General features: G+C 46.6%; 1 protein-coding gene across 8 annotated transcripts in view; it reads right to left on the bottom strand.

The window, feature by feature from the left end:
• Positions 1 to 14,523, bottom strand: part of LOC139986377 (uncharacterized) — a 110,019-nt gene that overhangs the window by 40,449 nt on the left and 55,047 nt on the right. Inside the window, exon 1 of one of the 8 annotated variants that reach the window (XM_072001663.1) lies at positions 13,557 to 13,736. The exons of 6 other annotated variants lie outside the window; for them this stretch is intronic. In XM_072001663.1, coding sequence (XP_071857764.1) covers positions 13,557 to 13,613 — 57 coding nt within the window. In that variant the 5' untranslated portion in view covers positions 13,614 to 13,736. Of the gene's footprint in view, positions 1 to 13,556; positions 13,737 to 14,523 lie in introns of those variants that run through there. One more of the 8 variants, XM_072001659.1, reaches the window with a different exon arrangement.

The raw sequence follows: 14,523 nt of genomic DNA on the forward strand, positions 1-14,523 counted from the left end.
ATTATCGTTTTTGTTTGCAAAGCGGCGTGAAAGGTGTTCGTTATGGAGAAAGGATGTCATTTAGATCGGTGACTGGATAGATAAAAGAGAGGAGGAGAGTTCTCGATGGCCGCGGTTTAACCAAGTCGGACGACATTCTGAGAATTTCACGGACACCTGGCATTAAATAAAATACTCGATCGATATCATTATCGTACGAGATCGGTCTGCCCGAGATCTTTGTAAAAACCACAATTGGAACGCGTCCTCTCGTCTGCGGATGAAGTAGTCCTCGAATAGGTAGACTCCCGGGGAAGTCTGCTGAATATCCTTTTTCTCGAGAGACCGTTCAATTACGATCATCGACCGGTATATTGGAATTATTATACAATCCCTGTGAAATGCAAACGAGCTCCGGATTCTCAGCCATCGGCGTATTAATCGTTGCACGCGAATGCCGTCGCTGTTTATCGTCAAATATTCACCAGTCATCGACAGGGGCCTCGTTATTTCGCGTTGCGATCGCGTCGTTGCTTTGCAGCAGCCCTTGTTAAATATTTGATATCCAGTCGGAGTAAAGAATTTGAAACGGAGAAGGCGTTCGATGAAAGACGAAGAACCTGATCGATGTCTGTCGATTGACGGCACAGACGGAAAAGGGAGAGGTCGTTGCTTAAATAAGTAATCCGAAGTGGAGGCTCAACTCAGTGCGAGAATCTAACTCAAAGTGGGGTCGTTTCCGTTATATGCTCGTTAACCGATCTCGAGACGTTTCGAGAAAGAAACACGAGTCCCGTTTTACAGCAATGGAAACCTATAGTGACGACGTCGCGTCGATAGTAAAACTTCGCCTTCTAATTGATTACCATTGAAAGGAGAACATTCGTTTGGGAAAAGTAGAGTAAACCACTGGAGATATTTATGGAAGAAGCTCGCAGTGTAAAATGGATCGAAGATGGACAATGTAAGAAGGGGTTCGTTTTCACTCTCGTTGGAACGGGCAGGACCTGCCTCAATCTTTCAGCAGACGCGAGCAGCCGCGTCTCGGCGCGGGTAGAACTGACCGATGATGAATGCGCACCGAGACAGGGATCGATGATACGACTATTTTTCTCGCCACCTCGGAAGTACCCGCTTAGAAACGAGCCGTCGGTGGGGAGATGATTTAAATTCATAAGTTCGCCGAGTTCTGCTCGAAGATTAAGAATGCATCGGTTTCGCGTCCAATTTCCATTCTCCTTTTTTAACCGGCTAAACCCTCCAACCTTCGGTGTCTAAAAAACTAATATTCCTCTTTCTTTCTCCGCAAGGCGACACGCGAGTACCTGGTTTCGTAGAATTATTTAAACCAGAGGTAGAGACACGAAGATGAAAGCAAAGAGGCGGAGAGAGGATGGAACGAGAGACGCGGCAGAAACCGCGAGGTAAATTCTTAAAAGCGTTCGCCGATTCCGCGAACCGTGGCCTGCGAGTTAACGGTTTCGATATAATTCACCATCTGCAGCTATAAATTCTTTCAGTTATAAATCGCATGCTCCTCGGTCTGTATCGCTAATAACGGCGAGGAAATGGCGTGTAACAGGTAGCGTCTACCGATTCCAACCCACGTCTCGTCTCGTGGCTCTCTAAGCCTCTCTTCTCTCTTCTCGATCGCCTCTTCCGTTCTTCGCTTGCGTTAATCTCCGCGTTGCTCTGCTATCCCACGGATGCAGCGTTAACCGATTAACGAAACACGAGACCCGCTGATCCAGTGCTTTCTCGGTGAAACGCGAATCCACTGGGTCTCGAGCGCTTCCCAGCGAAAAAGGGCGGAGTAGCTTTACCACTCGCGAAACAACAACACCGTTTTGCTGTTTCGACTCACGAGTTTGTTTCTCTCTTCGCGGAAAACAAGGCGTGCTGAAAAAATACAAGCGAACACTTTGTGGCCATTGCCTGCCAACAACAACAACAACAACGAAGGAAAAGTCTTCTTTTTTGGTGTGGAAAGCTGAAGGAAGAACAGTGTCGTTCCACCTTCTCCTTTCTTTCGTTCGTTCATTGGTTCGTTCGTTGGTTCCAGCGGGCTTTGTAAGGCTGCTCGCGCCTCTTCATGCGGTTCAAAGTGTCACCGATTGTTCCCGGGGCCGGCGTGAGACAGTAGAAAAAAGAGAACACACGACGCGGGTTCGAAGGTGGAGATGAGCTCCACCTCGAACGCGGACAATGCCACGGGGGCGACGCAGCCTTTGTGTGTAAAACGACAGAGGTTCCGCGACGCTGTCTTCCATCTACTTACTCCACACCTCTTTTTAACTTTTTCAACCAGCGTTGTAATCGAGAACCGTTTGCTCTGCACGCTGCCCTCTGTTAGACACGTAGGGTGTACGTCTCCGACTGTCAGACATTCCAGATTAAATTCTGTGACCGTAAGACGTTCCTCGAACCGACTCCTAGAGCCAAGGGTTTCACCGTTCTCTACTTTCTCGTCGCTATAAACCAGATTAATTTCGTGACCTTCTTAAGATAATGGCCGAGTATCCGTTCAAACGAACAATCGGTAAAAGAACGATCGAAAAATCTCGATAAATCCCGCCTCGGACAACTCCAAAGTCAAGCAGGAACGTGAGGTTCGAGGCGTTGCACGACTCTTAGAAAGCATGGAATAAAATCGTGATGAATCGTCGCGGTCCGACCATGGGGAACAGATACCCTGATAATGCAGCGACACTTCGACAGCTACCCTTATTTATGACCGTGAAAAGGGAAGCTTTGGTTTAATGGTTCGATCGTCGTTCCTTATTTTCCTCGGCAGAGGAAACTGCGGATAAGAAAACCACCTCCAGGCTGCAGACTACAGATCATGCATAGTTTGCATCGTGTCGTACTTTCGCATCGACAACTTTGTAGCTCGAACCCATTCCACCTAAAAGCTGCCATACTCAGATTTCTGACATATGTATAGACGCGTTTGAAAGTTCGAAGATATCGATGTCGGTTTCGTGCTAGAAAGTCTCAGAATTTTCATATATCAACGATGTCTTTCTTTTCTTTTTATAGTTCTATCAGTTTGCGTTTCGATCGATGGTATTCCCTTCTGTTGCTCTTTGCTGTTTCAGTCTCTTCTATCCGTTTCATTTCTTTCGGTTCTTTCAATTTGTTTTTTAAGCACACTTGCGTTACCTGCTTTTATTACAATCCCTTCTTTGATGTTTCTGCGATAAACATTTTTTAATATCGCTGAAATCCTCCTTACTTGCACCATTTCTTGTCGTAAATGTTTCGCGCTCAATGGAACTCGCTCGTCGATGTTCCTCGCTTTTTATCGCGGAAATTCCTCCTGGAAAATCCTTTTCGCGTCCACCGAAGCTCCGAATCCGTTTCATCCTGATTGGCTGTCTCGATGACGATGATATCAAAGAGAAGCTGGTGGATCATAGATTATTTCGTACTATTGATCCAGAATGGACGCGGTACTGCGTGAAGCCGAAAAGGCAACGTCCACACACGTTCACGGAAGTTAGGTAGTTGGCTAGAAATGATTTTGGAGAAAGTGACCACTACCGACCGCTGACTGACCACAGGACGGACACTGTTTCAGTCAACTACTTGGTCAACGGCTAGACACAAGTGTAAACCAGCTTCCGATATTCCGGTACTCGTAAAGAATCATGAGACAAGGGAATCGTATTCGATTTCATAGAAACCTGAGTAAAAAATCCTACGAAATATTGATAGTTAATCGAGATAAACAACAGTATTCAACTATGTCGAATATATATATCGGTAAAGAAGAGAAAATCTATTTCTGTTGAATGTTACAACGCGATGTAACGAAGAGTTCCGTTAGGCCAGCCTTATGCCACGGTCAAGAACAATCGGCATTTTTGAGAAACTGAATTTTAACGCTACGAGCATCTGCGTGCCAGCGCTCAGATAGTACGTGGGTTATTTTAACGGACTTACAGTACCATGTATTTTTAACGTCATCGCAGCGCTTCTCCTTAGCTCAATAGTCGAGACCTTGTCATAAACCTTGGAGTTTCCAAACGGTCACGCAACGACACGATCTAACGGTTTCACAACTCGTATCTTCTTGAATATTCCACAGGGGTGTAAATTACACCACCTCGACGCACATCCCCACGTAGCAGTACCGGGGCCTCGTTCTTCCTTCCGAAGGTACAACGTGCCATGGGGGGGGGGAGGATACGAGGCATTAAAATTGCTGAAATAGCGCGTTTTCGGAAGAGGAATTCCAATGGTAACTCGGAAAAGTCAAGTTAAATCGCTAGCTACACATACACGTGTCAATTCTGTGCGTAAATACATTCAAAAATTAGGACGGGTTTTTTTTTTGGTTTAACCGATTAGTCGATAACCAGTCGATATATTTCTAAAAATTAGTTTCAAAACGTTTGAACGTCGTAAATTTCATCGCGCCAGTTACTCGATGCATTGATTTAGGATGTGGCTATATCGTAGACATTACACGTCCTGCTCCATAAATGGAAGCGAAGAAAAGAAACAAGGATGAAACGGTTAGATGGGATTTGATCGTTTAGTCGCGATGAATCGCGCGTTTCTTATCGAAGTATTTTTCCCGTCGAGCGAACAAAATAAGGTGAATACGTGTCGGACACGAGGAGAGTTCGTGACACGTTAACTAGAACACAGGAGGACAGAGCTTTGTTTCCACCTTTTTCGCTTCCGTTACCGGGACATCTCGCGAATTTCTCCTATTTTCCTAACGCACAGTACCGCGCCGTGGAGTTTTCAGCTCGTCACTACTCGTTAAAAATGTATATTTCCAGATATTATTTCAGAGAACGAAATGCGACAGCAATTTGATGGTGAACTGATAAATTTATTTGGTGGAAACTATCGATTTTTCGTGCATCGACCACGAACTCCACTCCACGCTGATACTCTCACTGATAATTTCACTGCGTTTGACACACGTCCTCGATACCACGGATTTTTTCACAGCGAAGATGCAACCGAGAATTCTTTTAATCGCGTGAAAAATAAACACTCGACCTACGATCTCAACGTTTAGTCGATGATTTTCCTCGGGAATTCCAAGTAATTTCTCTTTTAACTAGGAAGTATGTTGTAATCATCGCAGTATTACCGTACGTCTGCCACAGAGATCGTTGTTAAACTACGCTACCAACCAGTCGATTCACGAGCACAACGACGAATCGTATAAATCTCAGTGGGAACGTAGTTACGTTCTCTGAAAGACGAGACAAACCAGAAAGTCGATCTTATTAAAAGACTAGGCGATCGATATTCGTCTCGCGTGCAAGGTATTCATCATTTTTCCGGCGGATACAGCAACGGAGAAACGTGGATTTTCCAAGGCTACGTGTAACAATCGACCAGCTGGGACGTCGATTGTTCCGAGACGTCGATCGACCCGAAAGAAAATATAACCACTCGATGCATGCAGCGGCATCGATGAAATTGAGTTTCAAGCCTACGTGACGTTCCCTTCCGTGTGCCCTTCTTCCTGCTATCCGGTCGGGACGTTTAGGAAACGAAGCTGTCCGTCCTATTCCCTTGCAACTTCACCGCGGCATGCTACCACGCGTCGAAAGTTTGACTCGACGAACGCCAGCTACCGATAACGTGACGAACGCTTGGAGCTTTGCCGGCAGAAGTAAGCCGATCGGCGACGTAATCACCGATAAGGGAAAATTTACTACGAGCAGGGGATCGAATATCTGGTAAAAAATTCCGATCCTCTATATCGAAATCACGACGTTCTTTTTCATTAAAATTTCAAACATCAAAGTTCCCCATTCGCTTCAACATACTTCAACTTTCATCGAAAAAACGAATTGGAAAGAACTTGGTCGCGGGTTGTCGTCGAAAAACGCCAACTTTGAATCGGCTGCAGCCAATCGACCCAAATTTCCTCTATGGCCGGTGACTCCAAAAATTCCATGGAACCTTGCAGCACGACTTTTCCTCGTCGAGAGTCGGATGGAAAAACAAAGCGACCCTCTGTCGGCGACAGTTCCACGGATCTCGAATCGAGTGTTTGTAATTCGCCCCTAAGCGGTCGGTCAACAGACCACGTTCGCGAAACATCGTTCCAATTTTCCATCGAGCGTGCTCGATGCTTCGTCTCGAGTTTCATATTGGTCGAAATCGACGCAGCTATAGTCGAGGTAGCTTTCGTGGAAAAATTCTAACGATCGTCGTTTCGGTAGCAGCTGCAACATTTCGGAATACGATTTCCCGTAGGAGTACGGGAAATAAGGTTGTAACCGATTTCGCGTGGAGACTTCGATCGAAGATCGGCGATTTGCACGCGTCGTACGTTGAACACGCGCGTGTACCGTTACTGAAATCCGCAGCTGCTGTTGTCTCCGCGTAGAAGCTACGCGGAAGACGCTTTGTCTCGGTCGATCGGCCGATACTTTGCGATATTTTCCACTCGATTCGAGCTGCCGCCTTCCTGCCGCCGTGGACATTTGTCAGACGGCGACAGTGCTCGTTGGAGGTAGTCTAGAAGAACCGAAGAAAGTGGAAGTTGTATGTACGTAGTTGAGAAGAGAAACAAAGTCAGTAGCCTGGGACCGAAGACTGGATTATCTGGATCGATTTCTCGCAAATACTCGTCCTCGTATCGGCAGCTTGAAATTTGGAGCTGGATAGAGCAAATGAACTAGCCCTGAAAAATCGTGTCTACGAATAAATGCGACCGTTCCAACCGATCCTCGATCATCGTTACGTCGAAATGACACGAGATAAAAGATGGCGTCGTTACCAGCAATGTACCGACGCTTTCCAGATGCTTTATCCGAGAGTTATAGATCACGCGCCATTATATATCTTGCTCGCGATGGTACACGTCTTTTGAGTAACAGCCGTATCATTCCGCGAGGCAATGCTCTAGAAAATACGTTTCTCCCCCATACCGACACGTCGATGGATTTAACCACAGCTGCCGCGCGTTATAGCTACTCCAAAGTAGCATTGTCTTCGACAATCAGCAAACGCCTTTTCGTGTTACGAGAATCTCATTTACTTTGATTTTCGTCCACGCGATTCTCTTCCCAATTTTCGTTCGATATTCTTTTGCACGGCTCCGCCTGAGAAACGCCATACACTCATCGGAGAAGACAAACTCGCGGCAAAAAGATTCGTGCGAAAAATAGCGCGAAAATCGAGACACTATAGCGCGGTGGAAGATAGCGTGGCTCGCGTGGCCGGTCGTTGACAAATGGACGCGAGCCAGAGAGGGAAAACGGGCGGCAGTCAGCCGGACAGAGTGACAGGGTGTAAGCTGACTCGTAACTTTTGCAGACGGTTACGCAAATTGCTCTCTCAGACAGCGCGTCTACGTTTCGCGAGGGTGGTCGCGATTTATGGAAATTGGAGGATTCTCGTTGAGCCTCCGCTCCCGTCGGTTATCGTCGACGCGTAAGCGACGCGGTGAGTGGCCGTAACGATCGTCCGATTCGATGTAATCGACGGTTCATTGGCGAATTCTCTGGAATTCGCGACGAAACAGCTGATCGTTTATCGAGCAATGAAATAGCTAGAAAAACGATAGAACGAAAGTGTCGCGTGTGAAAATTGGCTATAAACCGTGGGGTCGGTCGCGTGTAATCGTACACCCGGAGTTCCTTGTTACTTTGGAAGCTGTTTGGCCGATACCCAAGACACTCGGAACAATTCGTTTCGCCCGAGAAAATGAAAGTTTCTTTTTCTGTGTAAAACTTGTACAAGATATGTGAGTCTGATAGAAGTTTATTCTACGAAGCTCGTGGGATTAAGCTTCGCTCGTTTCGAATCGTCGAATCGGTTTAGCGAGAATAGTTGGAAGACAAAGACGATATCTTTAGATAATATCACATCTTACTAGATTTTACTAAATTCTGATAACTAGATCCTACCGTAAAGGGGCGATAATTTGTTAATTTTAAATCCCTGTACGCTGGAAAGTCGAAGCGTGAGCAGTGGCCTCGTCGAAGAATACGCGAGCAAATTGATACGCTGCATTTTCGCGTAATGGACAGGCAGCGAGTTAAGAAAGTTGTCGCTGGTTAATTAGCACCTGACGCAGCCGTGATTTAATTACGGGAAAAAGCTTGGCGTACGTGTGATACGATTTTTTTGCCCCGAGCTGGCTCGTCCTCGTGGAAAAACTCGATGGATCTGGTAATGAATACCGCTGCACTCCGCGATCGTAATGGTATGCATAACGAACTGCATTGTACACCGAGCAATCGTGTCGCAAAGTTTTTTTTAAGCTTGAAAAAAAAAAAAAAAAAAAAAAAAAAGAAAGAAATAAAGAAACGACAAGGCGAAAGATGTGCCGCTGGTGCAAAAAATGGTACGCGAGTATTAATTACATTTGTTAAGGACCTAGTACATAATTCCCGTAGGTTTTTGAAGCCTCGGAGCTAAGTTGAAATCAACGACGCAATGAATTTACGGTTACGCGGTCGTTGAGGCTAGCAGGTGCGAAAAGGAGGACGTCGATGTTAACGACGAAGGACGACGCGTAAAAGGATACTCTAGTTTAGACCGGCCATATTTTGGACCAGTTACAAACGACGACGTTAAACTTGGGCCGTGCAAACCGAGCTAACTAATCGATGAAACTTCGCTGGAATATTTAAATACAAATTTTCAACTTCGAGTAGGTTACTTCTTAAAATCGTGCTAAGCTGATACATTGCGAAGGTACTCTGGTATCTACGTTACAGCCGGACAACTCGGAATCGAAAAACTGTGTCGCGAAAAAAAGAAGGTAAACGTGTCTATTGCCGATTCACGTCGATTTGCATGTAAAACCGCGGAATCGTTAGCGGAGAAAACAATGGCAGTGCGACGAAATTCGAGCGAAATGGCGTGTTCAGCCTGCGGAGAACAATAGCCGAAGGATCTTCGTAGTTTTACCAGAACTCAACAGGTTTTTATTCACGGCGACTGGTAACGCGTCGTTTATGAGTCCGTGGCCCGATAAATCTGTCGTTATCGTCGCCGATCCTGTTCTTTATAAAAAAGAAAAATGCCTCGTTCTCCGGCGAATTTCCATCTATTTGCACGGTCGAGCAGATGCGTGAGCGGTTTATTCGCGGACCAACGAACAATAGACAGATAAAACCATCGACTAAAAGCAGCCCCTCGCAACCGGCCGTGCTCGCGAAACATTCGTCGATCGTGGTTTCGATTTACCATCGAAAACCTCGAATAAACCATCTCGTCGATTCGGTTCTTCTGTCCGTTTCTCGCCGCGAGAAACTTCTTCCAGCCTCCTTGGAGAGATATCGAGCCGATTGCACGAGTATTCGTCAAAGAACGATTTGATTTCGATAGACTTCTGGATTTGATTTGATTTCTGGATACATCGAATGTATATTTCAGAGGTCGGTATATCGGCGGTGGTATCGAAGTTTAGTTTCTTGCCGGGCTGTTGCCATGTACGTACGCTAGAAACGACGATACCGCTGCGAAGGGCGAAGGGTTGGTTAGAGTTTGCGTGCAAAGAGGACCGGATGATTAATCGCGTTTTCAAGCTGGCTCGTGCTTCGTTGTTGCTGCGCCGTTTTGGGAGAATCCGGCTGGCAACGATGCTTTTGTTGTATCCTCTTCGACGGTGTTTTGTATTTTTAAATTCACCTCCCTTCGCGGAATATAATATTTTGAATAAGCTACGCGGATGAAAAAGATAAAATACACCGACGTTGTGCTAAAACGAAACGACCCACTTTCGATGGAATAAACGCGAGAATTGCATGTAAACCGGACGTCTCAAAGTCCAAGTTTATTCAAACAACGAAACACCATCCTCTCGGATAGCTACGCCATCAACGCGCATGAAAACGCTGGTGTAACGAAACGTTTCGGAAATCACGTGAGAAGCGACGACAAGGTTTGTCATTCGGTAAACGGCGAACGGAAAGCTTTTATGGCAAATTGTATTTCGGTGGAGAGGCACGTTGTTGAATACGAGCCCGTTGGAAAACAAAAGACCAAGTAACGTCGCTCGATATTTCCCGGCCCACGGAAAATGAAATTCTCGCGTTCGCTCTCATCCTGGACACTCCAACGTTCCCTCGTTCACGTTAATTTATTTATCTTTGTTACCGCGACGATCTTTCGGAGATCAACTTCGTCTGCAAGAAACAAGGAAAAGGATACCACGGAGAAGATGTTCCCCTTTACTTTCGGCCTCGACGCGAGCAGAAATTTTCAGGAGCTTCCATCGAACCAACTCTAGGAATTGGGTGCTTTCGTGACGAGATTTTACGCCCTCGTAAAACCGGTTATCGAGAACGTGGTCCCGATTCGGAGCTTCCACGTTTGTTCCTTTCGTTGGAACTTTGCGAACTCGTGTCTCTAAACAATCACAAGCTACATGAGGGAGCAATCCGCAACGAAGAAGTTTCGCTTGCTCATTAATTAACCCGATAATAACTCAACCTCCCATAAACCGGGAATTTTCTTCGAGAAAAGACTCACGAGCTCGTGAATTCTTCCTGAAACCTATCCTATCGTCCATCGAGGTTTTCCAAAGTTTATTGGATTTGCTACCGCTGCCGGATACTACCGAATTCGTGCAACGATGGCGAATCACAGCGCCAGCGAAGAGAGGAGCGCTCCGTCCACTGGACAAACACGATTTTCGGCTTTCAACGGGGACGAAAGTTCTCATCTTGGTTCGTTAGGGCGATAAGTAAGAGGAACGGTCGCCTCCAGGGTAAAGGGACGCCGGGATTTTCGAATTACCGATAGCAAAAGAGAGCGAGGAAGCGAGAGAAGGAGAGAGAGCGTAGGTTGGCTCTCTTGGACGCGAACTAATCTCTTTAATGCGGCCTTAAACTGGCCGCCTCGGACTGTCGAGGGGAACGAGTGGCCCTCGAGACTCGATAAGCCCTAAGAAGGAAGGATTAATCCCCGAGAAGAATATTCAATTGTGAAATTCGCTTTCTCGGATAATTGTTATCCGGCGTTGGTATCGCGTTGCGCAATTACCACTCGGTTGTCGTGGTTAATGTGGCGGAAGGGCGGAAAGAAAACGCGGCCCGAGAGGCAAATAACCGGGGAATGGCAGGCGAAAGAAACGCTTTCAGCGTTTTCTTCGTTACGCGATGCATTCTGCCGGGAGAAGTTGAAAATGCGACGAATCGCGAGCTCGCTTAATATCCGTGGCGCGTGAAATTAGGTGATTCGGGCGGGGGCTGGTCCGCGCGTAATGTTGTTCCATATCGTGCGAGAAAAAGCCGAGAATTTTAATTAACGATCCGAGTGCCCAGCCCTCGTGACGTCGAAAGAACACGACGACTTTCGAGAACAGAAATCGACGCTCTCCTTCGTCGATTCCGTTAAACTTCCGCGCTACAACGTTACAGAGGAGATGGTGAATTTTCGATTACACGCCTCCCAGAGGAAACCGTGTCTATTTTCTAGCGAAAACGAAGGCTTATCGAAGTTTCGTGAAAAAAACTTGGGTCGCGAACGAAGAATCGTTTCTAGCAATAAAGTGAAGAATTTCGCTCCAACGTCGCCGTAATTGGATCGGAGAACAGGCGAATTTTTAGTCGCAGCAATACGCGAACCTCGACACGTTCACGCGGAACGCGTCGTGGCTACGCGAACGAATACGAGAATCTGTTGAATAAAGAATTTAAAAACTTCCCTTTGAATGTCGGGTACAAAAATATATGACCTAATTTACTTGGGAACGACAGAGTCGAAAAGAGGAGAAAGAAATTCGATCCTTGGAGGACCGACGGATCGATTTGGAAGATTAACTGCTCGAGTAATTGCATTTAGAGGAATCGGCGGCCAAGCTTGGCAGACCGACGACTTCCAATGGCTCCCACTATTTTTCCTCGAGAGACGTTACAAGATTGTTAACCGTGAAACGAGGCTCGCCTTGCCTCTTGTAGAACCTTTGCTGTACATTCTTATCACGGTACCATGTGGAGCATAGAAACTCGTCAACTGGCAATGGAAAAATGCGCAAGAAACGCGACAAAGTCACCTTGTCAGATCGATCTCTCGCCTTTCCATATTAGGTTCAAGCTACGACTCGACGATATCGAAACAGCTCCATAAGAATATCGATCTACATCGTCATCGCTCTTTCCAACATACAAAAGCGAACCGAAGATGATAATTTTAGTGTCGCCTGTTTCCGTTAATTCGCCGCGGAGACTTTCGTGTTCGCTTCGTACCACGGTTTTTCGTGTAATCTATTGGACTTTAAATCGAAGATTAATCGAGCATCGAACGTGTCCAGAGACTATAAACGAAGATCTTATCTACCCAGAAGAGGAAGAAGATTAGGAAAATTCCTGGGGAAGATGGTGAACGTGAGAACGGAATCGAGGCACGGGCCACACCGTTCATCGTATATATCGGGATCTAAATAACGTTCTGACGTTTTAAACTGGCACGATCGGCCTTTCTAGCCTTTATCTCTTGAAAATTTGATATCCCTATTCGCCGTAGCCCGTAGGTCGTCTATTAAAGGTTTCCCCGACTCGCTATACTCCCTTTTATTATCACCTTTTCACGATCACGATTAAAAAGCTTTCTCGATCGATTCACCGAATTTTAAGCAATCCGAAAAAAGATTAAATTAAGCTACTTTCGATCAGGCCAATGACCAACAGCGAGCTCGGTATTCCGATCTTCGACAGAGATCGCTTGTCCTTTCTTCTTTAGACAACGTTTCTACGTAATGGATATCGCAGGAAATAAAAATATCGGATGGCCATTCGCGTGTGGAAGAGAAAACTCGTTGATTACCAATGACCCTGACCGACTGACAGAACCATGGGGCAAGTTTTTGTCGTAAGTCACCCCTCGCGAATCCTTCCCAGAGCCGTTCATCGATTAAAACGTAACAGTCTCTCCTAGTTTTTGGCTATCTTTGTATTTCATAGCCGTTTAGACGGTGGGTAACGTTTACGCGAAACTCGTGTTTCGGTGTATTACAGCCACGACTACGAGATCCGAGGCTTTCGAGCTTAAAGCGTATTTAGCAGTAATAACATTGGTAGCTGCGAGCAAGTTAGGAGAAAATATAGGACAGCTGGAAATCGTAAACTGAAAAGTTTGGATGGATGTGGAGTTTCTGTGTGCGTTGGCGAGGTAATTAAATGTCGTGAAAGTACATAGGCGGAAAGGGGTAGTTAGAGCGAGAGAAACGCAGTCGACAAAGAAAGAGAGCGGATGCTTAAACGCGAAAGCGTATGCATACAAAACGGTCACGTTGTATCCGCCCGTGAAATAAAGCCGCGATATTGTTAGCTCTGCTCTACAGGTACAAAACCTCTTGGTACAGATGCATTACACACGTAGTAGAACACGGACAATAGCCATTGAATTATCGTTCTCCGAGCGATAGCATCGACTCGGCCTTATCGCCAGTTTCGCGACACGACCGGACCACGGAAAAGTAGCCGACCTATATCATCCGTACAAATTACACTGGCGATCTCACGCAGTCTCTCGAAAGCCTTGGATACCTAAAAACCACCCCCTCTGGGGAGAAACACCGCGCGTGTCACGTTCGCGCATCGCTAACGTGTCGAAATCAAAACCGTGAATGATTGGCTTACTGTGAACCATTGCAGCCCGCTCCTGCCTCGTATGCCGTGGATCGTCTCGCGGATCATCGGAGCCGGCTGAACAGCTGTCACGAGGCTGGCAAAGAGCTCGAAGGACGCGCGACTAAGAGAAGAGAGATAAAGGAAAGAGAGGAAACCGGTCCGTTAATACACCGTGCCGCGCTCGTCGACCAACTGCGTGGCTTTGCGGCCGCCGCGAGTGTCGAGCCGCGCTCATCGCCGAGCTCGACTCTGTTCGGCTCTGTTCGGTCTTGTTCGACTTCGGTATTCGGCGGTATTCGGCCGACCACCGAAATGCGTCGAGCGCGGCGCACTCCCTTGCCGGCTAGCCGGCAACTTTCACGGGGGATGCGTGGACAGAAACCGAATTAAATTGATTAGGATCTTCATCGGATCCCCGGGACCGACGAATTACCTCCACCAACTGCATATTATGCCCGACAGTGCGATAGACTCAGTCATAAACCTCTGCGCGGACAGAAACGCCTCGTGTAATTCGATTTGCGCGCCGATTCGCATCCGCCAGGACAACGCGCGTGCTGCGTTCGATCGAGCGCGTTTCGGGATGTTGATTTTTCGGCTTTTCTAGGATTAACTCGATTCTTCCACGATGTTGCAACGATATACATTGTTCGTGGATTTGGTGGAGAGCTGGGAACGCCCAACTGCTCTTCGGACACTGTTAATCGTATCGTGCGAATTATCTAAGCCATCCCCATTATGCGCGATAGTAGCTGGAGATATTTGGGTTATGAAATCTGTGAACGAGCTTCGCGGTGTATATATATATATATTTACTATCTATTACTTAACGGAACGCTATTTCAACTTTCACAGCCATTATATCGCAGAGATATCGCGGAGAAGATACTTCTTACCCCAATTTAGGGGATCTTTCTCCTCGTTGGCCGACGGCGAAGAAAAACGCCGATAAGAAAACACACGCGAAACGGATGGT

Source organism: Bombus fervidus, chromosome 4 (assembly GCF_041682495.2).
Source record: "Bombus fervidus isolate BK054 chromosome 4, iyBomFerv1, whole genome shotgun sequence".
NCBI lineage: Eukaryota > Metazoa > Arthropoda > Insecta > Hymenoptera > Apidae > Bombus > Bombus fervidus.